The sequence below is a fragment of the Tyto alba genome, unplaced genomic scaffold, assembly GCF_018691265.1.
Source record: "Tyto alba isolate M040663 unplaced genomic scaffold, T.alba_DEE_v4.0 Super-Scaffold_7, whole genome shotgun sequence".
In the NCBI taxonomy this organism is placed as follows: domain Eukaryota; kingdom Metazoa; phylum Chordata; class Aves; order Strigiformes; family Tytonidae; genus Tyto; species Tyto alba.
In genome coordinates, this window is record NW_024881328.1 from 43,422,296 (window position 1) to 43,446,630 (window position 24,335).

Consider the following 24,335-nt stretch of genomic DNA (forward strand, 5'->3'; position numbering starts at 1 on the left):
TCTCCTCTGCCCTGAAAAACATGGAGGAGTGGGGAGAAGCGCCGCACCCCCGTGATTTTCAGGTCATATAAACCCCCATGGCCTCCCAGCTCCTTCGGCCCTGCACATCCAGCCCTAACACCAGCCACCTTATGCAACAATAACCAGATCACCCTTCTCTTTGGGAAACATGCAGGCACCCTAATTCTCAGCAAACAGCCTTGGAATATTTAATTGAACAGTTCTTGAGTTTGAAACACAAATCTGCAAAGCTTTTCACTCCCAGGACCTTGTCAACCGTTGGGATTTGGGCTCCGCTTTCACTCCACTCATCCCTGTCTCTCCCCGAGGGCTGCCCTCCCTCTGGGGAGAAGCTCGGAGGAGAAGGGGGTGCAGGACAGCCGGGAGCAGTGGTGTCTGGTGACGATTTGGGCTCAGGGTGAAGCATGGTGCTGGTGGAGCCAAGAGGGCTGCGGGCTCGCTGGGGTGCAAGCCTGTGTGCCCCGCTCCCACGGGTAGCACCAGGAGGGCCAGACCGAGATGCCAGTGCCTTTTGATTTGCGTGCTTCTTCCCCCGTGACTCACGCATGTGGGTGGCCTGTTATTTTCCTGCTTGATGGGATTTCCAGCCCTGAGGAAGAGGCGGAGCCCTTGCAGGAGCCATCGCCTGTCTGGGTCCCCAGGCTGGCGCAGGGAGGGCACCCCAAGAAACAGTGGCGAGCCCCTGCCCTGCAGCCCTGGGGTGCCTGGGGTGGGATGTCGTCTCAGTGGTGCCCTCTCTTCCCTCTTATCCCGGCCATGCCACCGCTTTCTCTCCCTTTCCCAAAGCCTAAGAGCAGGCATCCTCTCTGCTTTGATGGGAAATTGTGTTGCAAGGTTTTAGTGGGCACGGAAGGAGATTTTTATGGACAAACAAATCCCATCTCAGTGCCGTGCCTGCAGGCTCCCAGCTCCAGGGGATCTGTGCCTCCACCCAGCTGGCTCCAGGATGCATGTCCCCAAGTGCTCTGGCCAGGAGTGCTTGCCCCAGCGAGGAGGATGAGGGACGCTGCCTGTTGAAGCCAGCTCACCCTCCTGGCATCGCCCTCAGCTTGGTGCCCAGGTGCTGGGGTGGGACACACCTTTGGCAACCCAGCAAAGGCACAGGCAGTGGGTCTGTCTCTTCATCTTGTCCCACTGCCGTGAGTCACCAGGATTTTTGTCTTCTCATCTGGATGAGCAGAGAAGCCACAGACGGATGTGCTGCAATCTTGTTGACCCAGTAATCATTCAGCCACCACCAATCCCTCCATCCCTATCACCAGCCCCATGCTGTGCCGGGCTTCCACTCTTGATGGTCTCACCCCAGTGTGAGTATCAAGAATACTCACACCAGTCTTCCCTTTTCCATGACAACTCTCTACGCTTTTCCACTGTCCCGCCGTTTCAACTCAAACCATGACATCATCCCTCCTTCCCACCTCCTCCATCCCCAGGGGGGACAAATTACCCACCACCATACAAAATGCTCACTGACTGGTTCTGTTGGCTTCCCTGAGCAGGCAAGTGCAGAGAAACCTGAGCAAGCCCATTTGCCACTTGTGGTGGTGCAGGCTGGGGTGTCCTCATGATTAAGGTACCCCAAAGAAGAGATCAGTAATCCCATGGATGTGACCCTGCAATGGGGAGCTGCCATCATCACCTTCCCCGGCCCCGTTGAGCTGGACTACCCCACCATGATTTGCGCACTGTAGTTTCTGCTGGTGCAGTTGACTTCATCAAAGCAAAGGACAGAAGGAAGAAAAATAAGGGAAATAGGGGTCTCCAGGAAGCAATGACTGCCGCCGGAGGAGGGTGCTGGGTGACAGCAGGGAGGTTTATCTTCAAGGACATGAGCAGGCCAGAGAAGATGGGAGGTGAGCAGAAGACATGAAACTCAATAGATGCAGGCATGGCCAAAGGGTTGCACCCGGGCTATGCTCCGGGCTTTTCTGAGAAATGCTCAGCTGCTGCTGCTTTTGAAAGCCATCAAACTCCAGGACCCAGCTATTTCCCCCCCATGAGCATCCTTCCACCTGCTGAGCATTATTTTTCATCTCAGTCTTGGTATGCAGTTCCCTGTTTCTCACCAGGGCCTTTGGCTGCACTATCTCTGCAGGAACCTGTATTTTGGGGCCTGATCAGCAGGTCTTTGGGGTCCTGCCCTGGGCAAGCGCTGGCTGGGGGGGGGATATGTGGCAGAGTGAATTCAGGACGGCTCTTGAGCTGGGAGCCAAGACGGCACGGCTCCCAGCCCGGTGTCACAGCACCCATGGGAGACAGGGTGCCAGGTCCCTTAGGACAGGGAACCCTGCAGGGCACCAAGGTCCTCAATTCCCCCACTCTGTCTGCGCTAAGGCATCACAATTTTAAAGTCAAATCATGGACCTGCGTGGATTTTAGTCTCCTCTGAGACACTGGATCTTCAGAAAAAAAAAAAAAAAAAAAAAATCTGTATAACCTCACCAGTGGAGTCATTCAGTGAAAAGCCACATTAAAATGTCTTTATTCTTTCTGCCCACTCCATCCTGTGCTGTCCTGCACAGCAGACTGGTGGAAGATGGTTGAACAAGCCCCAGGTGCCTACAGCTTTCTAATAAAGCTTTTGCTAGAAATCCAATGCTTTTCCTCATTGCAGTGTTCAGGACAATTTTGCATCCTATCTCCACAGGCAATTTCTGGAGCTGGGATGAAAATATCTGAGCAGTCCTTGGAAGAGGGATGTGAAACCACACCTCTCTTCCCCTGGCAGGGATGTGAAACCACACTTCTCTTCCCCTGGTGCTCTGACTGCTGAGCAATTGCCACATAAATATTCCCCAAATTAGGAGCACCTCTGTGAAGATCTCCTGAGCAATAAAACCAGTTGAGCTTGGTCACAGGCTTTTGAAGGCCAACATGCTTTCAAACTCAGCATAATCCCTCATTATAAACACTCATAAGCCTTATGCAAATTGTCACACTAACAAAATGCTTAAGGTATGAAAGAAGATTTAAACAATACCCATGGAGGACTCATATTCCTCCTTTCATCAGCTGAAAAGGTTCTGCTTGATGGTACATGGCTTTACTCAATGCCTGACATCTTTTTCCAGAGACACCTGCGCCCCCCTCCCTGCAAAACAATTATTCTCCAAAAATGTGTTCAACTAAAGTCTTGGGTCCCAGTTTTTTGCTAAGAACTCAGTATGGAGCTCACTGTGCTGTGGCTGGGGCTAGGGATGGAGTTATCCCTGTCCTCCTCTAAATGACCAACTCACAAACACGGGACCTTCAGGACCCAGCAAAGCTCCCTGCGGAGCACCGGTCCAGCTGTTGCTGTTGCTTCTATATCCAGAGCGCACAGGGAAATTACAGTTGCTTCTTCATGTCATTAGTATGCTTATATGTCTTTCCAGATGGTGTTACCACAGGTCTGAGTGTTCTCATGCTTGGAGACTCTGAGAAATGTTAGGAAGCCTCTCCCCACGACACCTCTGGTCGAGCAGTGCTCAGTCACACGTCTCAGCAAATCTGGGCTTCCAAACGTCGGTGTCCAGAGGAAACCTGGGTAACCCTGCACCACGTTGCACATCGCAGGCACCCCTCTTTCTCTGGTGGGGCCAGGGATGCTACTGTGGGCGTGGGCTGCAGGACAAGGTGCGCCCGCATCCAGGGTGGGGTGGCATTCCCTGAGCTGTCACACTGAGCTAGCACAGGGACACGGGTGTATTTGGCTCCTCTTCTTCACAGGGCTCACTCGAGGCAAACGTCGCAGTCGTGCCTGTACACATGCATGTCTGTGCACACATGCAGCAACACAGAACAAAACGTTTCTGCTGCTTCATTAAGAGATACAGCCAGATGTAGACACATCCCGTGCCTGACCAGGGCTATCTGGGTTTGAGCCAACGCATACATATCTGTACAAGGCCCATTTTGCCACATGCTATTGTAAAGAGAAAGAATAAAGAGCCTAATTCCTGAGGTCTGGTTTTGCCCCGGTACATCTCAGGAACTTTTTACTCTTCATTGTCACCCCTAAAACATCAGAAGGTGTAGGATGACTATCCAAAGGAGCACCTCCCAAGAAGCCCGCTTCTGCCTTTTTTTTCCCCCGACCCCACGCCCATCCTCCTTAGCTCACCCAAAAAAATGCTGCAAAACGCAGGGTAAATGCCATTTTGAGACGTCAAACCTTCACGCTCCCACCTCCCCAAGAGAACAGGCAACAAGGCTGTTCCTGTGGGAAGTCCTCCCTAAGCAGGCGCTTCCTGTGGGGCACCACGAGAGGTTTCCAGGCTGAGAAAGTTGCCTTCGGGCTGGTCACAGCAAACCACATGCTTATGTCAGTACAGTGCGGAGCTGAGCAGCAGAAACTCCCGTTTCAGACAGAAAAAAAAAAAAACAACCCTCCCTCTGCCAGCAACAAGTTGCCTCCAGAGCAGGTTCCCCCTCCAGACCAGAGGCACAAGGAACACCAGAAGACTCAGTCTATGATGTAGCATGACTTTAATGAGAAGGAGAAGGAGAATAAACCAGTTCAGAGTATGAGAAGTGCATTTCCAGCGCTCGGTAAAGAAATGGATAAACCCCGGTCCGGGACAAGCCGATCCCTACAAGGTGTTCCTCCGCTCCCCCCCCCCCCCCCGGCCCCCCCGCCCCATGACTATCATCTTCTGTCTACAGCCCGCTATAAGCATTTTCGCCCAGCCAGCAGCAGGTGCTGTACAGCACTGCAGGGTGTGACACCTACGTGGAAATATAAAGTAAGGCTTAGCGAGATAAAGGTATAGAGAGGGACGGTCTCAAGTGACACGCTCGCATGGCTCTCTTCCTCGTGGGGGGGCTGCGGGGGCCCCCCACAGCTGGGAAACCCACGGGCATTTCCTTAGTCCTCTTCCCCAGTCTTGGTCCTGTGCTTCGTTTGTCCTTCCCGCCGCAGCCAGGGATGCCCCTAGAGCCCGGTGCCCAGGCACAGCAGTCCCGCCTTCCCCAGCCCCCGGGGACCACCGGAGGCCACGGGGACCCCGCAGCACCGGAGGTAGGTGCCGACCGCCGCCGACGCCGTGGAGCCCACCGTCGTGTTTTGCGGGTAGGAGCTGAGGATGGGCCCGGGCAGGGTGACCACGACGGTGGGGGGCTGGATGACGGCGGTGGAGTCCCCGCAGCGGCGGAAGCAGGGCTGGTTGCAGCTGGTGGCCAGCGGCCGGGGGCCGCAGGAGGAGGGCAGGCACAGGTCGTAGCAGGACATCGCTTGGCGAGGACGTACACCTGAAAGCCAGAGCCAGGGCGTAAATGCAAGGCAGAGGCTGGTCCATCCCTGCTGAGCCCTCCTGCAACGGCTCCGGTAATGAGAGGCGTGGGAGAGCTACCCAGAGGGTGAGTTTGGACGGCTTAGGAACCCCGAAGGAAGGCTTTCCGAATGGGCAGGATCCGGCTTCCCCCCCTTCCCCTGCCCTGTCACCCTCGCGGGAGAAACCGAGGAGTTCGGTTTGAGCTGCATGGCTGGGGGAGCTGAAGGCACCAGGCCAGACCCACTCCTGCAGGCTGCCTGCCTTCAAGCTGACCGCAAGCCTTCAGCAAGCGAAAGGCTCACCGAGGCACAGCTAGCTGTAGCAAAATCTAGATAAATCAGGACAGTGTGAGCGAGCCGGACTTCACGTGAGCTGAGCTACCCCATCTCCCAAAATAGAAGGGACCTCTGGTGCCCTTCTGTAAGCAGGGACACATCAATCCCTGCAACACTGCTATTCTGTGGGGTTTTTTTTTTTCAGCAAGGAAAACCAGGCAGGATGCACCCAGCTGTGTGGTTACGGATCCTGCGAGCCCTGCACCCCGCAACCCCCCTTGCGCTCCTTATTTTGGAGCCGAAAAGAAACCCTTCCCCGGCATCCTCGGCGGGTGGGAGGGAGGCAGGTAACAAACCTTGAACTCTTGCGGAGGACCGGGCACAAGGCATCGGTGAAAGCAACAGCTCAGTGGGGGGAAGGAGACGGAGCCCGTCTCGACTTACCCAGTCGGAGGCGGCAGCGGCAGCTGGGAGCGGGTGGTGGGGCCGGGTGCCACGCGGGGTTTTATAGGGTGCCCCAGCCCCCGGGGGAGCGGGTGCATACCTTCCGCCTGAAACTTCCCAACAACTGGCAGTTTTCTCCTGGAAAGTTCCCCCGGCTGATTAAACAGTTCCCTCTTTCATCTGTCATGTTTTGCTTCCATTTAGCACTGAGTAAGATTGAAATGATTCGGGCTACAGGCATTAATTACCTCGCTTCCTAAGGCCAAAGTACATTTTAGGTCTTATGCCACCAGGCAGGATAGTGCTTCAGCAGAATTTAGGGCAGGCACATCCCCGGCACATCGCTCCCCACCCTCCTCCGAGCACAACCAATTCAGCTCCCCAGTGCACCCGAGGTGAGCTCGGGGATGTAGGTTGAACACAAGAAACGTGCGTTTGCAGGTAAACTCTGTGCTAGCAATCTCATCGGGGGCAGGAAAACCAGGGGTCTCCTGCAGGGGTGAGGGTGCTGGGAGACCACGCGCAGCTGGGAGAAAAAAGGCCGGAGGGCATTTCTCCTGCCCCAGATGTCCAGGTACGACAGACACGGGGACCTGAGCTAGCCCGGCATAAGTAAAATTGTTAACACTTTTGGATCCGCTTAGAGGATTTTGCCTTTTTTGTGTTATTATTCCTCATGCCCAGGGTATGAATTCTACTTGGAAGGCACATCAAATTTTAAAAGCAAAGTAATCACGGGCTCTGGAGTCTGCTCCTGAAGGTGACGCAAGCCAAAACTGACCGATTTTGCGCAGTAAGCTGATTTCTGAGGCCAAGAGCCTTTCCATCCTGCTCTTTGGATATGCTAACAGTGGTGAGCCAGAAGTTCACAGCTATGCTGCCTTGTGATGGAGTGACATCATCAAGACATTTTTTTTAATTACAAGCTGCGGCATGACACCGGATTGCTCTGCTGAAAGCCTGTTAGCTGCTAAACAGCCGGGGAGTCGCAAAAGTCCCGACCTTTACTTAAATGTGAATCACCTGCGCATCGGGGAGAGGGAGTCGCTGGCGTGGTCCCAAGCAGGGAAGTGAGCCATCGGGCTCTAGGGGCAAGGAAATTTTGAAGAAGGCTTTTCATTTCACGCCAGCAGAGCCCAGATGAAGGCACAAACATCTTCTGTCCCAGAATAAACCATGGGAGTACCGGGGCACATATACTATGCATGTGTGGAGCCGGGGGTTGTCAGCATCACTGGTAAAGACATGCTTTGTAGGGTTTGGGGGGTCATTTGAGTTCCCAGGGTGACTTGGCCTTGCAGAGTCATGGTTGATAGCACTGAACTGTCCCTAGCGACTCCTCCCTGCCCTGCCTGCCAGGGCAAGAGAGCCTTTCAGAGGCGCTGGGGCCAAGCCCAGCTATTTTTCACATCATTCTGGAAGAGGAAAGAGGAAATCAGCTTTTCCGAGGTGCAGCAGAGGACGCGTGCTTCAGACAGAAGCAACCTTGCAGCCTGGTGGAGTAAGGCAGGAGGCTGTGGGTTCATCACAACCTCCTAAACAGCAATTTGGTGAGCAAGAGAAGATGAGGGGTTTTTTTAAGCTTCACTTTGCTGCTTTTTGCACCACTCTTGAATAACAAAATGATGTCACAGGCGCACCTTGGACCCACAGCCTAAGAATTAAACCCTTCTTCTGCCAGCCAGGGTTTCTTACACTTCACTAATCATCTTCTGAGTCTTCTTTTTTTTTTTTGTGTGTGTGTGTGTGTGTGTGTCTGTGCACTCCCATGATCCAAGGCAAAACAGCCTTTCTTGGGGAGCTTCTTCCCAGGCTGTCAGACAGAGGCTGGGATCTTCTGATTTGCAGCCTTGCTGTGTGTTTCTGTTTTGCAACCCGGTTTGTCCCAGAAGAATATCCTCGGATTCAGCGCTGCTTGAAATAAATGCACAGGGACACCCAGAGAGGGCATGTTGCTGAATGTGAGAGGATCTGTGTACTGAAACAAGTCCTTTTCCTGGATAAAGGGAAACAAAAGGCATATGTCAGGAAGTTAAAATAATCAGATTTGTGTAATGGATGAGATTAAAACAAAGGAAAACAATGGGGGAAAGAGCTCTTCCTGGAAATGCAGGTATTTGAGAAAAATGACAAAGACTGTTTTTTCCAACCCTTATTCGTTTCAGAGAATGAGCTCTTTCTGCTTGCGACATGACTTCCTCTGGAGGAACCACAAAAATGAAAAAATTTCACCAAACCAAACACGTCAGACCCATTTTCTTAACTTCTGCAGTGGATTCAGGATGTGTGACCATCTCAGTCCCGGTTCTTCCTGCAGATCAGGGCATGAGAGGAAACACGGCCCTGGGCCCAACACTCGCTCTGTTTCCCTTCCCATCACCAGCCCCAGCAGCACTTTACAACTCCAATTTCACCGCTCTGCATTTTGATTTCCAACCACCCAAGGGCTGGATGTCTCTGAGACCGGCTGGAGGGTGGAAGCTTGCCCCTGCCCCAAAATTTCTCCTGAAAACCACAGGCAGAGGCACATTTTGTGGCAGCCACAGACCCACTGCATCCCATCTCCAAGAGACTCCTGTGTCCAGCACACTCGCCCCGGGGCCGCAGCCGACCTGCCGGGACCGCTCCCAGGAGGCTGAAGGACCCTCTGAAGGACCTTCCAGGCCCATTCAGTCAAGGTTTTCAGTCAAAGCCTTCTGCTTCATGTCTGCAGGACCGCCCGCCCAGTGCCAGGAGGCAGCACCCTGATGCGGACAGACAGACCCACCCGGGGGGGCTGCCCCCTCCACCGCAGCCGCAGAGCATCCTTGGCTGCCCGTGTCCTCGCCGGGAGAGACCCGGGGTGCGTCGGGGCCGCTGCGGGCAGCCCGGGGAGCCGGAGCCCAGACGGTCGCCGCTGGGCAGAGCCAGGCTCCGGCTGCTGTGTGACAACCCTGGGGCTGCTGCCGATCCGGTTTCATGCCGCCACACGGTCCCCTGTAATTGCCGGGTTCCCCCCCCGCCGGGGTGGGCCGACGCTCCGCAGCACCACCGAGGCTGGCACATCCCCCCGCCAAGGGATGCCTCATCGCCATGCACCGGGGCAGGGGCACGCGTGTGCCGGGGCGGGCACAGCCCAGCGGGGTTGAAGGGTGTCCCAAGGGACTCAGCTTGTCTCCTCTCCCCGTTGCCTCTGCCCTGCAAACCCCCGGGGTCCCATCCTGCTGCGGCAGCACCCGTGCCGTACGCCACCACCAGCCTGCACCCACCGCCCCTTCTCATTTCACCGTACCCAGCTGCGAGTTGGTTTTTTTTCCCCGTGGGCTGTAACCCCTCCTGCCCCAAAAGTGGCCAAGCAGCGGGACGGGATGGGGCCGGAGTTTCCCCGATCGCTGTTTCTGGCTGGGGAGAGGCTGACAGAGAGAAGCAGCTCCCAGCTGGTCCCCAGGGGCATCTCCCCAAGGCATGGGAAGGAAACGTGGCCCCAGGGAAGGTCGAAAAGGCAGTGCAGGGCTTGCAGCGTGGGCAGCTAAGCCTGAGCGTCCTCGCCTTGCCTCCAAGCCACGGCATTGCCTGGCCACATCCTCATCTGTGGGAAGAAGGGGTGGGAGCAGGGAAAGCGCCTGCAAGGCTGGCACAACACGCTTCCCCAGCTGCATTGAAGAGCAGACACATTCTGAGAAACACAAAACCTCTCTCTCTGCAAAACAGCTGGGATTTCATCAATTAAATACCCACCAGGTGGATTGTTTGGTTGTTTTTTTTTTTTTTTTTACCTCTTTCCTCTTCATCTTGCAGTAGCTCACCGTCTCCTCTCCCCAGTGACCTCCACTGCCAGCACTGCTGCAGACATGGGTCATGCTGCAGCTCTGCCATCCTCAGAAAAAGCAGCTCCAGGATGCGGCGATGGCTCAGCAAGGCACAGCTTTGCCCAGGGATGGCTTCTGGCTCCCATTGTCAAGACAGAGATGCCCAGGCCTTGCGTACGAGATGCAGAAAGGAATAAATTGGCTGAGAGAGAGCAGAAAACAGAAAAAAAAAAAGGCAGAGCACAGGCTCAGGGTGTGCGCACAGCGCCCGCCCCACCAGCCTGATGCTGGTCCTCCCTGCCCACGGTTTGGTGCTTTGCCTCCTGGAGAAGCCGTAGCTGGCTGGCAGGAGTGCTTGGGGAACGTGGGGGGTCGGTACCCCACTCCTGCGGGGGAGCATGGGGCCCGGCACCTTGCAGGAAAAAAGGGCAACGTGGGTCCCGGAGCAAGTTGAGCAAGTGGGAGCAGCAACCCAAAGGCAGATGGGCATTTATTACGACGGCAGAACAAAAATACGAGAGAAATGAGAAGGCAGGACACACCAGGGGCTGCCCCAAAATCCTCCCCACTCCGCGGTTCGAAGGAACTCGACGAGGGTGGGATTCGAACCCACGCGTGCAGAGCACAATGGATTAGCAGTCCATCGCCTTCACCACTCGGCCACCTCGTCTGCTGGTTCGGGCTCATTTTGGGCGGATTTTTCTTCATTTTTTTTGACCAAAGGCTGCGAACCCGGGGCGGTTACGCGGGGTGTCCTCTGGAGAAACAGCCTGGGCAGCCCAGGCCCTGGCAGCCGGTAGCCCAAATCTGTGCAATTCATTTGCCCCGCTCCGTGTCCCCTCCTGTCCCTGTGTTCAGAGGCTGGCAAAGGGCAAGGTGACATTTATTTTTGCCACAAAACGCCGTGCCCTGGGTTTCGGCACTTGTTGCAGGTCTCCGCCACCAACTTGTGTCCGGAGGGTTTTCCTCTCTGATTCAGCACCGGCTGCGCGGGTGAATGGGGAAGATGGGGGGGGGGGGGCAGCCTGATTTCCCAAACCCCATGGGGTCTGGAGATGGTTTGGGGTCGCCTCTGAAACCGTGAGCTCCCCAGGGAAACGGAGCAGAAGGAAACTCCTTCCCCACGCCGAGTGGGGTTGCCTAGCATAGAAGGGGGGGGGCGGGAGGGGGCCTCCATAGCTTGGGGGAAGGAAGAGACCCCCAGAATTGCCCCCCAGCTTGGGGCAGGGAGGAAAAGAGACACACACACACACACACACACACACACACACACCCCCCAGCCCAGGCACCACTGGGAGTCGAACCCAGGATCTCCTGTTTACTAGACAGGCGCTTTAACCAGCTGAGCCATGGCGCCCACCCGCCCCACGCCCGCGGGGGGGCCCCACGCCCACAGCCCGCTGCCACCCCGACCCCAGGCTCACCCCGCAGCAGCAGCAGCGGGGGGGGGGGGCACTGCTGCCCGGGGACCCCCGGCGCAGGTTTGGGGGGGGCCGGGCCCCGCCGCCAGCCCCTGCCCGGGGAGCAGAGCGGGGCCGGGGGTGCGAGCGGGGCCGCAGCGCCCCCCCCGGAGCCTTCCCCGCTTCCCACGGGGGGGGGGGGGGGCCCCCCGCAGCCGTGCGGCGGTGGCTGTGATGGCCGAGGGGTGAAGGCGTTGGACTCGAAATCCAATAGGGTTTCCCTGCGCAGGTTCGAATCCTGCTCACAGCGACTCCTTTTACCCGGCGGCGAGGGTCCTGGGGGGGCCGCGGGGGGCCGGGGGCCCCGCCAGCCCCAGCCCGGCACAGCACCGCTTCCCTGGGGAGCAGATCCCCCCCCCCACCCCGGGGAACCTCCCTGGTGCCCCCGGAGGGACGGGACACCCGGGGCACACAGCCCCGCGCCGCTGGCCCCGGGGCCACCTCCGATCCTCCCCGCTGGGGAGGGGCCGCCCGGGCAGCCCCGGGCCCCACACCCACCGGCTCTCACGGGTGGCTTCGGCTGCCGAGGGTTTCACCAGCGGGGCAGCCGGGACCCGCACGGGGCCCTGGGGCCGATGGGGGGGGGCCGGGGACCCCGCTGCCGGCTTGGGCTGCGGATCCGCCCTCGGCTGCAAGAGGATCTGGGTCCGACTCCCAGCGCAGCCCCCGCTCCGGGCGAAGCCTGCTGCTCGGGGGGGGGGGGGGGCCGAGCTCCTCTGGGGGCAGCTCTTGGCTGCTGGCCCCTTCTTCCCTCCGACGCTCACCACAGATTTGGGCTGGGCAGGGCGAGCGGGGCATGTGATAAGGAATAGAAGAATTTTGCTTTCGCTAAAAGTAATTAAACAATTACCTCTTAGGCTAAAGCTATTATTAGTACAATGATCCAAATTTTAAGAAAAGTAAAAGACTTTACTAGTGGGGAAAAGGGGGGAATTGATCTGAGGAAACACCAACCCAACAGCCCCCCCCTCTTGGGATGCTCACCAGATGGTCCATATCACAGGGCAGTAACTCCTTTGCAATGGAATGAGAAAGAACAGGACGGGCCATCCCTGGTATCCCTTGTCCTTGAGATAAGAGGGGAACTGAAACCACTGAGCCAGAAAAGACAAAGGAGCTGCAAATTGGCCCAGACTTGAAGAGCCAGGTGTACAGGACCACAGGACTGAAGAAAGAAGGTAAGATTGTAGAAGAAGCCAGGAGGCATGCGGAAGGTGTTGAAACCGGCAGCTGGGTGGATAACAGGGGGTTTGAAACTTAAACAATTTCGTGAACCTGGACGGAGCTGCGACTCCTCGGCCACCCCAGCGCTGCATTTGCTCTCTTACCTAAATAAAGATTCATTAATCCATATTTGGATGTGACTGGCCTTAATCTCCCTATAACAGGGCAGCTGCCTCTCTTTGCGGTGGGGCTACGGGGTGCGGGCACCCGCTGTGCCCCCCAGTGCTGGGCCAGCCGTGCCCGCAGGAGCCCCAGGGTTTTTCTGGGGGTCCCTTCCACCCCCAGAGGCGGGTGGGAGTGGGGCGTGGGGAGGCAAAAGCTGGAGATGCTGGGGGTCGAGCCCAGGGCCTGTTAGACGCAAAGCAAGCGCTCTCCCGCTGAGCTCGATGCACCCACCCGTGGGGTGCCCACGCAGGGCCCAGTGGCCCCATCCCAGCATTGGCAGCATGGGAGCTTTGGGAAATTGGTGTGGACTGAAGGCGCGTGGGCTCCCCACGGGGGCCGTTTGCGGGCCGGTGGGGGCTGTCGGGGCTGCCCCTGCCCCCCCGTGTGTGCAGAGAGCAGCGGGGCCGCATCCCCGAGGGGGGCTGGTCCCAAAAGGGGGGGCTCGTCCGGGAGTTGAACCCGGGACCTCTCGCACCCAAAGCGAGAATCATACCCCTAGACCAACGAGCCGCGGCGCTGCGCCCCCCCGTGCCCCCCCCGGCTCGGTGCCCCCCCATTTCGGGGCGCTGGGGGCGGGGGCGGCGGTGGGTGCCCCTCGGCGCGCGCGGGGAGCGGGGGGCTCCCTCCTGCTTCCCTGCTCCGTGGATCCAGCAGCTGCATTTGTCCCGCTTCCCCTCCCGGGTGACCCCTGACTTTTGGGGCGCCCACCCGCCGGCGGGCGCAGCCCCCGCGGGGACGCGGCACGGAGGGGACGGGCGCCCCCCCCGCCTCGGACAGGGCCCCTCCGGCGGGGGCTCCCACCGCTGCCGGCACCCAGCTGCTGCCCGCGGCCCCGTGGGCAGGGACGCGGCTCCGCCGTGGGCGGGCTCGGCCCCTGCCGGGTGGGGAAGGGTCTGTCGGGGCATTGGGGGACGGCGGAGGGGGAGCCCCGCTGCCCCCCCCCCGCGTCCCCGGCGGGCAGGCGAGGGTGGGGGCTGCATCCCGAGCAGCGTGTCCGCCCCACAGGCCCCGTCCGTGCCAGTGGCGGCCCCGGCGGGGCAGCCGAGGGCCCCCCCGCGCGTGGCAGGGCCCGAAGCCCCCGGGCAGCAGCCGTGGGTGGGGGCGGGAGGGCGGCGGGGAGGGAAGCGGCGACGGGGATTTCGCGGGGGGGCTGAGCGAGTGGGGGGGGAGGTTTTGAGTCGGGGGGATGTAGCTCAGCGGGAGAGCGCTTGCTTTGCGTGTAAGAGGCCCTGGGTTCAACCCCCAGCATCTCCAGCTTTTGCCTCCCCAGAACCCCCCTCGCAGCCGGCTCTGGCGGTGGCAGAGCCCCCCAAGGCTCCCCAGAAATTTCTGTGGCTTCCCGTGCGCACGGCTGGCCTGAAGATGGGTCCTGGTACCCACAGGCTGCGAGAAAATGCCCCGTGGGCATCTCCCTCCCCTGCGTGGGTACTGCTGGTTTGTGGGGTACGTTGTGTCCCTTCCCCAGGAGGGACAAAAGTTGTTTTCGGAAACAGGTGCTGAGCTGTGGAGGCCGCCCGTCCCTGCTGTGTCGGGGCAGCGTTGCCCCCTCCGTGCCGTGTCCCCGCGGGGGGTGTGTGTCCCAAAAAGGGGGGGCTCGTCCGGGAGTTGAACCCGGGACCTCTCGCACCCTAAGCGAGAATCATACCCCTAGACCAACGAGCCGCGCCGCTGGGCACCCCCCCCGCGGCACCCCAGAGCCCCCTGCCCCCCCCCGAATTGCGGGACCGGGGCTGCAGCCGGGGCCGGGGCTTTGGCGCGGCACACGCGCGGGCTGCGCGCCCACGGGAGCATCGCCAGGCCGGCCGGGCCCGCGGGCAGCCCCCGGCGTGCTTTGGGGGCTTCTGGGGGGCTCTGCCACCCCCAGAGCCGGCTGCGGGGAGGCAAAAAGCTGGAGATGCTGGGGGTTGAACCCAGGGCCTCTTACATGCGAAGCAAGCGCTCTCCCGCTGAGCTACATCCCCCTGCGTGGGAGATGCCCACACCCCATGTCCTGCTGCCCACTCTGCTCCACTTGGCCCTATAGACTTGGGGGCCAGTTGCCATGTCTTGTCTACAGCCAGGGCAGAGGGAGGGGGATGTCCCAGCTGTGATCATCCATCAGGGACAAAAAGACCTCCCTGAAGTCCCATCCCACCCCAACCAGTTCCCCCAGCACTGGAGCTCACACTGGGGGTTCCTGACAATCCGCCAAACTTCATCACATTGGTCTAGGGGTATGAATCGTGCTCTGGTGTGAGTAGAGGTCCTGGGTTCAACTCCTGCATGAGTCCCCCCATTTTTGGGGCACCCACCCTCCTCGGTGGTCCTGCATGGCCATCACCAGCGCTGCCCTGGCTGCACTGTCTCGTGCCGTGCCACTGGGCAGGGTGTTTGGGGTGGACATGTCCCCACAGCCACGGTGTAGCCCCTGAGAACCAACATCTGAGATGGTGGAGGCTCTGCTTTGGGGGCCGGGGCGCTGGGGGCAGAGCGGGGGCAGCGCTGGGGGGGCAGGGAGCTGCCCAGGTCCCGCCCCTGCCCACGCAGGGGGATGGAGCTCAGCGGGAGAGCACTTGCGTTGCGTGTAAGAGGCCCTGGGCTCGACCCCCAGCATCTCCAGCTTTTTGCCTCCCCGCAGCCGGCTCTGGGGGTGGCAGAGCCCCCCAGAAGCCCCCAAAGCACGCCGGGGGCTGCCCGCGGGCCCGGCCGGCCTGGCGATGCTCCCGTGGGCGCGCAGCCCGCGCGTGTGCCGCGCCAAAGCCCCGGCCCCGGCTGCAGCCCCGGTCCCGCAATTCGGGGGGGGCAGGGGGCTCTGGGGTGCCGCGGGGGGGTGCCCAGCGCCGCGGCTCGTTGGTCTAGGGGTATGATTCTCGCTTAGGGTGCGAGAGGTCCCGGGTTCAACTCCCGGACGAGCCCCCCCTTTTGGGACCAGCCCCCCTCGGGGATGCGGCCCCGCTGCTCTCTGCACACACGGGGGGGCAGGGGCAGCCCCGACAGCCCCCGACTGCCCGCAAACGGCTCCCGTGGGGAGCCCACGCGGATTCTCCTTCAGCCCACACCAATTTCCCAAAGCTCCCATGCTGCCGCCGCCGGGACGTGGCCACTGGGCCCTGCGTGGGCACCCCACGGGTGGGGGCATCGAGCTCAGCGGGAGAGCGCTTGCTTTGCATCTAACAGGCCCTGGGCTCGACCCCCAGCATCTCCATGTCCTTTTACCCCCCTGAATCCTGTTGTCTTCCTGGGCATTGCTGGAGGCCGCTTCCCCTTGACACCAGCGGCAAGGCTCCCTGCTGCAACTGGATTATTTTTTCCCAGGCATCCATGAATACCCCCAGATTTTCCCTTTTCCCAACCACGGCACGTCCGGCTACTGGGACCGCCTGTGAGTCCCGGTGACGTGGAATCCTCAGACACAACATGCACGATCAATGTGATCAAGTTAATGCCACTTTATTAAAGGATACACAGCAATTTGTACACTCACACAAAGCGCACGCGTTACATTTTGGTTGCTAATAGGTTAAAGCTGCTCGTTCACACGCCTTGCTCTGCCTGCCCTACCTACATTCTGTTTGTGCATCTTGTTATCTTCTTTTTTACATTCCAACCTCCTTACCTCCCCGCAACACAGGCAGTTTCTCAAAACCCCAACTTCCTTATCTCTTTCGACCTTGCATAAGTCCTTCACAACACCTGCAGTTGTGAGGCCCCTCGGTCTGGATCGCTCATAATATGCCCAATTTCTTCCAGCCACTCCACATCCCGGGGCTGAGCTGATGCCCCCAAAACGCACTGGGGGACGTTTTGTGCAGCGCAAAGCCGGGGTGTCCCCACGCCGCCAAGGGGGGACACAGGGGCTGTGATGGCCGAGGGGTGAAGGCGTTGGACTTGAAATCCAATAGGGTTTCCCTGCGCAGGTTCGAATCCTGCTCACAGCGACTCCTTTTACCCACGGCTGCGTGGGGTTGGGGGCCGGGGCAGCCCCACACCTCAGGAGCCGGTGGCTGGCGAGCAGCAGGCAGGGCGAGAGCTGGGGGAAGCTGCCCTTCCACTGCGCTGGGATCCAGGGGGGCAGTGGGACCTTGGGTTCAACTCCTGGATGACCCCCCCGGTTTGGGACATTCACCCGCTGCCGGGCGCAGCCCCCGCGGGGACACGGCACGGAGGGGGCGACGCTGCCCCGACACAGCGGGGACGGGCGGCCTCCACAGCCCAGCACCTGTTTCCAAAAACAACTTTTGTCCCTCCTGGGGAAGGGACACAATGTACCCCACAAACCAGCAGTACCCACGCAGGGGAGGGAAAGGCCCACGGGGCATTTTCTCACAGGCTGTGGGTACCAGGAAGCATCCTCAGGCCAGCCGTGTGCACCAGCAGCTCAAGAGATTTTGGGGGGGTCTTGGGGGGCTCTTCCACCCCAGAGGCAGGTGGGAGGGGGGCGTGGGGAAGCAAAACCTGGAGATGCTGGGGGTCGAGCCCAGGGCCTGTTAGATGCAAAGCAAGCGCTCTCCCGCTGAGCTCGATGCACCCACCCGTGGGGTGCCCACGCAGGGCCCAGTGGCCCCGGCCTGGCGTCGGCAGCATGGGAGCTTTGGGAAATTGGTGTGGGCTGAAGGAGAAGGCGCGTGGGCGCCCCACGGGGGCCGTTTGCGGGCAGGCGGGGGCTGTCGGGGCTGCCCCTGACCCCCCGTGTGTGCAGAGAGCAGCGGGGCCGCATCCCCGAGGGGGGCTGGTCCCAAAAGGGGGGGCTCATCCGGGAGTTGAACCCGGGACCTCTCGCACCCTAAGCGAGAATCATACCCCTAGACCAACGAGCCGCGGCGCTGGGCACCCCCCCGCGGCACCCCAGAGCCCTCTGCCCCCCCCGAATTGCGGGACTGGGGCTGCAGCCGGGGCCGGGGCTTTGGCGCGGCACACGCGCGGGCTGCGCGCCCACGGGAGCATCGCCAGGCCGGCCGGGCCCGCGGGCAGCCCCCGGCGTGCTTTGGGGGCTTCTGGGGGGCTCTGCCACCCCCAGAGCCGGCTGCGAGGGGGGGGTGGGGAGGCAAAAGCTGGAGATGCTGGGGGTTGAACCCAGGGCCTCTTACACGCAACGCAAGCGCTCTCCCGCTGAGCTCCATCCCCCTGCGTGGGCAGGGGCCGAGGCCTGGGCAGCTCCCTGCCCCCCCAGCGCTGCCCCCGCTCTGCCCCCAGCGCCCCGGCCCCCAAAGCAGAGCCTGGGGGCACACGGTGTCAGTGCTGGGGGGCCACCCTGCCCACAGGGACGCACCCAGCCGGGACGTGGCACCAACCCCTCTGTGCTGGGCACCACCGACCTCGCCATGCCCCAGTTGTGCCCAAACACCAGCCAAGGAAGGTGGGTGCCCCAAAAGGGGGGGCTCGTCCGGGAGTTGAACCCGGGACCTCTCGCACCCGAAGCGAGAATCATACCCCTAGACCAACGAGCCGCAGCGCTGGGCACCCCCTGGCACCCCTGACATCTGTCCCCCCAAAATTTTGGGTGTTGCTGAGGGCTGGGGCTGATGCTGCCTTTTGCCTGTGGCTCATCTGGAGCGGGGAAATCCAATCTGCTGTACCCAGAACGCTGTGCTGGCATTTGGAGGTGGCCACGGTCAGTACCTGCCCTGGCCCCAGTGGCCGTGGGGCAGTTGGACCACGGGGCTCAGCTCTCCCGTGTGTGGGGGGATGTAGCTCAGCGGGAGAGCGCTTGCTTTGCGTGTAAGAGGCCCTGGGTTCAACCCCCAGCATCTCCAGCTTTTTTGCCTCCCCAGAACCCCCCTCGCAGCCGGCTCTGGGGGTGGCAGAGCCCCCCAAGGCTCCCCAGAAATTTCTGTGGCTTCCCGTGCGCACGGCTGGCCTGAAGATGGGTCCTGGTACCCACAGCCTGTGAGAAAATGCCCCGTGGGCATCTCCCTCCCCTGCGTGGGTACTGCTGGTTTGTGGGGTACATTGTGTCCCTTCCCCAGGAGGGACAAAAGTTGTTTTCGGAAACAGGTGCTGGGCTGTGGAGGCCGCCCGTCCCCGCTGTGTCAGGGCAGCGTTGCCCCCTCCGTGCCGTGTCCCCGCGGGGGGTGTGTGTCCCAAAAAGGGGGGGCTCGTCCGGGAGTTGAACCCGGGACCTCTCGCACCCAAAGCGAGAATCATACCCCTAGACCAACGAGCCGCGGCGCTGCGCCCCCCCGTGCCCCCCCCGGCTCGGTGCCCCCCCATTTCGGGGCGCTGGGGGCGGGGGCGGCGGTGGGTGCCCCTCGGCGCGCGCGGGGAGCGGGGGGCTCCCTCCTGCTTCCCTGCTCCGTGGATCCAGCAGCTGCATTTGTCCCGCTTCCCCTCCCGGGTGACCCCTGACTTTTGGGGCGCCCACCCGCCGGCGGGCGCAGCCCCCGCGGGGACGCGGCACGGAGGGGGCGACGCTGCCCCGACACAGCGGGGACGGGCGCCCCCCCCGCCTCGGACAGGGCCCCTCCGGCGGGGGCTCCCACCGCTGCCGGCACCCAGCTGCTGCCCGCGGCCCCGTGGGCAGGGACGCGGCTCCGCCGTGGGCGGGCTCGGCCCCTGCCGGGTGGGGAAGGGTCTGTCGGGGCATTGGGGGACGGCGGAGGGGGAGCCCCGCTGCCCCCCCCCCCGCGTCCCCGGCGGGCAGGCGAGGGTGGGGGCTGCATCCCGAGCAGCGTGTCCGCCCCACAGGCCCCGTCCCTGCCAGTGGCGGCCCCGGCGGGGCGGCCGAGGGCCCCCCCGCGCGTGGCAGGGCCCGAAGCCCCCGGGCAGCAGCCGTGGGTGGGGGCGGGAGGGCGGCGGGGAGGGAAGCGGCGACGGGGATTTCGCGGGGGGGCTGAGCGAGCCGGGGGAGGTTTTGAGTCGGGGGGATGTAGCTCAGCGGGAGAGCGCTTGCTTTGCGTGTAAGAGGCCCTGGGTTCAACCCCCAGCATCTCCAGCTTTTTTGCCTCCCCGCAGCCGCCTCTGGGGGTGGCAGAGCCCCCCAGAAGCCCCCAAAGCACGCCGGGGGCTGCCCGCGGGCCCGGCCGGCCTGGCGATGCTCCCGTGGGCGCGCAGCCCGCGCGTGTGCCGCGCCAAAGCCCCGGCCCCGGCTGCAGCCCCAGTCCCGCAATTCGGGGGGGGCAGGGGGCTCTGGGGTGCCGCGGGGGGGGTGCCCAGCGCCGCGGCTCGTTGGTCTAGGGGTATGATTCTCGCTTAGGGTGCGAGAGGTCCCGGGTTCAACTCCCGGACGAGCCCCCCCTTTTGGGACCAGCCCCCCTCGGGGATGCGGCCCCGCTGCTCTCTGCACACACGGGGGGGGGCAGGGGCAGCCCCGACAGCCCCCGCCTGCCCGCAAACGGCCCCCGTGGGGCGCCCACGCGCCTTCTCCTTCAGCCCACACCAATTTCCCAAAGCTCCCATGCTGCCGCCGCCGGGACGTGGCCACTGGGCCCTGCGTGGGCACCCCACGGGTGGGGGCATCGAGCTCAGCAGGAGAGCGCTTGCTTTGCGTCTAACAGGCCCTGGGCTCGACCCCCAGCATCTCCAGCTTTTGCCTCCCCACGCCCCACTCCCACCCGCCTCTGGGGGTGGAAGGGACCCCCAGAAAAACCCTGGGGCTCCTGCGGGCACGGCTGGCCCAGCACTGGGGGGCACAGCGGGTGCCCGCACCCCGTAGCCCCACCGCAAAGAGAGGCAGCTGCCCTGTTATAGGGAGATTAAGGCCCATCACATCCAAATATGGATTAATGAATCTTTATTTAGGTAAGAGAGCAAATGCAGCGCTGGGGTGGCCGAGGAGTCGCAGCTCCGTCCAGGTTCACGAAATTGTTTAAGTTTCAAACCCCCTGTTATCCACCCAGCTGCCGGTTTCAACACCTTCCGCATGCCTCCTGGCTTCTTCTACAATCTTACCTTCTTTCTTCAGTCCTGTGGTCCTGTACACCTGGTCCTTCAAGTCTGGGCCAATTTGCAGCTCCTTTGTCTTTTCTGGCTCAGTGGTTTCAGTTCCCCTCTTATCTCAAGGACAAGGGATACCAGGGATGGCCCGTCCTGTTTTTTCTCAATCCGTTGCAAAGGAGTTACCGCCCTGTGATATGGACCATCCGGTGAGCATCCCAAGAGGGGGGGCTGTTGGGTTGGTGTTTCCTCAGATCAATTCCCCCCTTTTCCCCACTAGTAAAGTCTTTTACTTTTCTTAAAATTTGGATCATTGTACTAATAATAGCTTTAGCCTAAGAAGTAATTGTTTAATTACTTTTAGCGAAAGCAAAATTCTTCTATTCCTTATCACATGCCCCGCTCGCCCTGCCCAGCCCAAATCTGTGGTGAGCGTCGGAGGGAAGAAGGGGCCAGCAGCCAAGAGCTGCCCCCAGAGGAGCTCGGCCCCCCCCCCCGCCCCGAGCAGCAGGCTTCGCCCGGAGCGGGGGCTGCGCTGGGAGTCGGACCCAGATCCTCTTGCAGCCGAGGGCGGATCCGCAGCCCAAGCCGGCAGCGGGGTCCCCGGCCCCCCTCATCGGCCCCAGGGCCCCGTGCGGGTCCCGGCTGCCCCGCTGGTGAAACCCTCGGCAGCCGAAGCCACCCGTGAGAGCCGGTGGGTGTGGGGCCCGGGGCTGCCCGGGCGGCCCCTCCCCAGCGGGGAGGATCGGAGGTGGCCCCGGGGCCAGCGGCGCGGGGCTGTGTGCCCCGGGTGTCCCGTCCCTCCGGGGGCACCAGGGAGGTTCCCCGGGGTGGGGGGAGGATCTGCTCCCCAGGGAAGCGGTGCTGTGCCGGGCTGGGGCTGGCGGGGCCCCCGGCCCCCCGCGGCCCCCCCAGGACCCCGGTGGCGGGTAAAAGGAGTCGCTGTGAGCAGGATTCGAACCTGCGCAGGGAAACCCTATTGGATTTCGAGTCCAACGCCTTCACCCCTCGGCCATCACAGCCACCGCCGCACGGCTGCGGGGGGGCCCCCCCCCCCCCCCGTGGGAAGCGGGGAAGGCTCCGGGGGGGGCGCTGCGGCCCCGCTCGCACCCCCGGCCCCGCTCTGCTCCCCGGGCAGGGGCTGGCGGCGGGGCCCGGCCCCCCCCAAACCTGCGCCGGGGGTCCCCGGGCAGCAGTGCCCCCCCCCCCCCCCCGCTGCTGCTGCGGGGTGAGCCTGGGGTCGGGGTGGCAGCGGGCTGTGGGCGTGGGGCCCCCCCGCGGGCGTGGGGCGGGTGGGCGCCATGGCTCAGCTGGTTAAAGCGCCTGTCTAGTAAACAGGAGATCCTGGGTTCGACTCCCAGTGGTGCCTGGGGGGGTGTGTGTGTGTGTGTGTGTCTCTTTTCCTCCCTGCCCCAAGCTGGGGGCAATTCTGGGGGTCTCTTCCTTCCCCCAAGCTATGGAGGCCCCCTCCCGCCCCCCCCCTTCTATGCTAGGCAACCCCACTCGGCGTGGGGAAGGAGTTTCCTTCTGCTCCGTTTCCCTGGGGAGCTCACGGTTTCAGAGGCGACCCCAAACCATCTCCAGACCCCATGGGGTTTGGGAAATCAGGCTGCCCCCCCCCCCCCCCCCCCCCCCCCCCCATCTTCCCCATTCACCTGCACAGCCGGTGCCGAATCAGAGGGGAAAACCCTCCGGACACAAGTTGGTGGCGGAGACCTGCAACAAGTGCCGAAACCCTGGGCACAGCGTTTTGTGGCAAAAATAAATGTCACCTTGCCCTTTGCCAGCCTCTGAACACAGGGACAGGAGGGGACACGGAGTGCCTTTGAGTAGGGGTGGCCTCTATTCCTTCTGCACCATCAGGATTTCCACCAGTGCTCGCAGCCCCCCATCCTTTTGCCCTTTGAAGAGGGTCCTGCTGCATCTTCTTGGTTACCCCTTTCAGTGGGGGATGCATCCCCATGTCCTGGCAGAGCTGGCCACAGCTCCCCACTTCTCTGCTCCTGTGTTCCCCTTCCCAATGACAAAGCTGTCCTGACACAGCCTGGCTGCACGCTTTTACTGAAACCTCATTTCAGGGTTGGACAGGGAGAATCCTGGAGATGCTGGGGAATAGCTGAAAATCTGTGTGAGGGCAGAAAGGACTTGGGAGCGTCTCTGGGAAGCAGGGTAGGTGTTGGACGGCCTGCAGCAGCACTTGTTCAGTGATGGAGCCCATGGGGATGAGGGGAAGGTGCCCCCCGGAGTGTACCAGGGCTAAGGCATCTCCCCAGGGATGTGGGGTCCTGGGGGAAGGGACCCCGGGCCCAGGCTGTGCTGTGTGTCTCGGTCCTGGGATTGGGTGCCCTGCAGTGGGTTTCCAGCACTCGTTACGGGCAGCAGAAGAGACGCAGATCATTCAGTGCCGTGTCATCCCTCTTCAGCCCCCGCGCAGGGTCCTGCCGGGTCTGGATGCCGCACACTGCCCCCGGGCACCGAGGGCTCCAGCCGCCCCACTGGCCCCAGGGGGACCCCGGCCCCTCCAGGACGTATCCATCGGAGCAGACAAAGCGGGCGCTGGTGGCGGCCACCTCATCCCTCAGGAGCCCGCGCTGGGGTGCCTGGACCCGCAGTGCAAAGCCCACCAAGCCCCCTCGGTGGGGGCACCAGCGGGTCTCCGACCAGCGGCCCCATCTAGACATGGGGAGAAATGGTGGAGGATGGTCAGTGCAGAGGCCGGGGGGGGGGGGGGGGGGGGGTTGGGGGGGTGGTACGGGAGGATGAGGCAGCCACGAAGGAGGTTCTGCAGCCACGGGAAGGGGATGGGGACCGGTGGGAGCTCACCTGCCGCTATGGGACTCAACTGTGTAGCCCGTCGTGGGGTCCCCGCCGCGGGAGCAGTGCAGCCGAATCCCGTTGAGTGCCGTGTCGTCCTCCATCATCCCCTGGGGGGGCTCTACCTGCCAAGGAATGGAGGTGCGGGGTTAATGCCCCACGGGAATGGGGTCCCCAGAACAGCCACGGGCACTGGCGCAGAGACTGCACCTTGAAGCTGACGCCTCTGGCATAGGAACCCTTGGGGCACATGTCCGGCCAGGCCCAGTCTCCCCAAGGTCCCCCGTTGGGCACGGCGATGACCGAGGCATCCCTCCCACCCAGGTCCCACTCCTGCCCCTGCCCTGCAGCGCCTGCGAGCTCCGCGAGCAGCAGCAGGACCGGTCCCCCCAGCATGGTTGCCCTGCCCGCAGCCAGCCCGCCGGGCTCTTATACCCGACAGGGCTGGCAGGAGGGATCTGGCAGCACCTCAGTTACTTTCCCGGGGTGCCTGGACTGGTTGGACGGCCAGGATTAGCTGCAGGGGAAGGCTAATCCCTCAGCCAGGCGGGGTGCAGGGATCTGATCCACAGGCTCTTTGTTTGGGTCCCTCCCCGGGCAGCTCGCCCAGAGCCACAGGTATCCCAGTCCCAACTGGGGCTTGGGATGCTGTGGGGCCAGGGCACCTTCTTCTTCCCCCTCTGGGCCTGCACTGTGTGCAAAATGTGATTGGCACTCTGCCTTTTGCTCGTTTTTTGTTTCCGTTTTGCAGCTAAAATGAACAGGCGCCGTTCACCGACACCTCTGGTGGAAATCCCATCTTCCCCTCCCTCCCTCCCTCCCCAAGGTATCCATTTCACCTTGGCTTCACACTTCATTTGTCCCAGTTTGCTTTCCGGTTGCGACCTCCTCTTTCAGGAGGTTATCGTCTTACTGCCTAACAAGCCACTTTCTGCAGTAATAGCTCTTCTAAGGATTTCTGAGCGGGTTTTTTTATCATGAGTCATGGATAAGAGACTTCCAACCACCTCCACGCCAGCACCTGGCTGTCCTTTTAGATGC

At 61.8% G+C, this 24,335-nt stretch overlaps 1 protein-coding gene, 1 long non-coding RNA gene and 17 other non-coding genes across 19 annotated transcripts; 8 read left to right on the plus strand and 11 right to left on the minus strand.

The window, feature by feature from the left end:
* Positions 1-5,933: 5,933 nt before the first annotated feature.
* LOC116965209 lies at positions 5,934-11,812 on the minus strand. Its single transcript, XR_006164552.1, has 3 exons — positions 11,739-11,812; positions 9,748-9,949; positions 5,934-7,988 (listed from the first exon to the last, which is right to left on the minus strand). It is a non-coding gene; the product is annotated as an uncharacterized LOC116965209 (long non-coding RNA).
* On the minus strand, positions 10,369-10,450 carry TRNAS-GCU. Its single transcript has one exon. It is a non-coding gene; the product is annotated as a tRNA-Ser (tRNA).
* TRNAT-AGU lies at positions 11,064-11,137 on the minus strand. Its single transcript has one exon. It is a non-coding gene; the product is annotated as a tRNA-Thr (tRNA).
* Positions 11,409-11,490, plus strand: TRNAS-CGA. Its single transcript has one exon. It is a non-coding gene; the product is annotated as a tRNA-Ser (tRNA).
* A 1,255-nt stretch (positions 11,813-13,067) lies between the features above and the next one.
* TRNAP-UGG lies at positions 13,068-13,139 on the minus strand. The gene has a single exon. It is a non-coding gene; the product is annotated as a tRNA-Pro (tRNA).
* Positions 13,140-13,811: 672 nt separating this feature from the next.
* Positions 13,812-13,883, plus strand: TRNAA-UGC. The gene has a single exon. It is a non-coding gene; the product is annotated as a tRNA-Ala (tRNA).
* Positions 13,884-14,219: 336 nt separating this feature from the next.
* TRNAP-UGG lies at positions 14,220-14,291 on the minus strand. The gene has a single exon. It is a non-coding gene; the product is annotated as a tRNA-Pro (tRNA).
* Positions 14,292-14,518: 227 nt separating this feature from the next.
* Positions 14,519-14,590, minus strand: TRNAA-CGC. Its single transcript has one exon. It is a non-coding gene; the product is annotated as a tRNA-Ala (tRNA).
* An 862-nt stretch (positions 14,591-15,452) lies between these two features.
* TRNAP-AGG lies at positions 15,453-15,524 on the plus strand. The gene has a single exon. It is a non-coding gene; the product is annotated as a tRNA-Pro (tRNA).
* A 940-nt stretch (positions 15,525-16,464) lies between these two features.
* TRNAS-UGA lies at positions 16,465-16,546 on the plus strand. Its single transcript has one exon. It is a non-coding gene; the product is annotated as a tRNA-Ser (tRNA).
* Positions 16,547-17,353: 807 nt separating this feature from the next.
* TRNAP-AGG lies at positions 17,354-17,425 on the minus strand. The gene has a single exon. It is a non-coding gene; the product is annotated as a tRNA-Pro (tRNA).
* A 558-nt stretch (positions 17,426-17,983) lies between these two features.
* TRNAP-CGG lies at positions 17,984-18,055 on the minus strand. The gene has a single exon. It is a non-coding gene; the product is annotated as a tRNA-Pro (tRNA).
* A 234-nt stretch (positions 18,056-18,289) lies between these two features.
* TRNAA-UGC lies at positions 18,290-18,361 on the plus strand. Its single transcript has one exon. It is a non-coding gene; the product is annotated as a tRNA-Ala (tRNA).
* A 338-nt stretch (positions 18,362-18,699) lies between these two features.
* TRNAP-UGG lies at positions 18,700-18,771 on the minus strand. The gene has a single exon. It is a non-coding gene; the product is annotated as a tRNA-Pro (tRNA).
* Positions 18,772-19,467: 696 nt separating this feature from the next.
* Positions 19,468-19,539, plus strand: TRNAA-CGC. Its single transcript has one exon. It is a non-coding gene; the product is annotated as a tRNA-Ala (tRNA).
* A 227-nt stretch (positions 19,540-19,766) lies between these two features.
* On the plus strand, positions 19,767-19,838 carry TRNAP-AGG. The gene has a single exon. It is a non-coding gene; the product is annotated as a tRNA-Pro (tRNA).
* Positions 19,839-21,420: 1,582 nt separating this feature from the next.
* On the minus strand, positions 21,421-21,502 carry TRNAS-CGA. Its single transcript has one exon. It is a non-coding gene; the product is annotated as a tRNA-Ser (tRNA).
* Positions 21,503-21,775: 273 nt separating this feature from the next.
* On the plus strand, positions 21,776-21,849 carry TRNAT-AGU. Its single transcript has one exon. It is a non-coding gene; the product is annotated as a tRNA-Thr (tRNA).
* A 675-nt stretch (positions 21,850-22,524) lies between these two features.
* Positions 22,525-23,690, minus strand: VMO1 (vitelline membrane outer layer 1 homolog). The gene is made up of 3 exons (XM_042808475.1): positions 23,505-23,690; positions 23,304-23,419; positions 22,525-23,153 (listed from the first exon to the last, which is right to left on the minus strand). Exons 1-3 carry the CDS (start codon positions 23,688-23,690, stop codon positions 22,850-22,852), a joined length of 606 nt encoding a protein of 201 aa, XP_042664409.1. The 3' UTR covers positions 22,525-22,849.
* Positions 23,691-24,335: the final 645 nt, after the last annotated feature.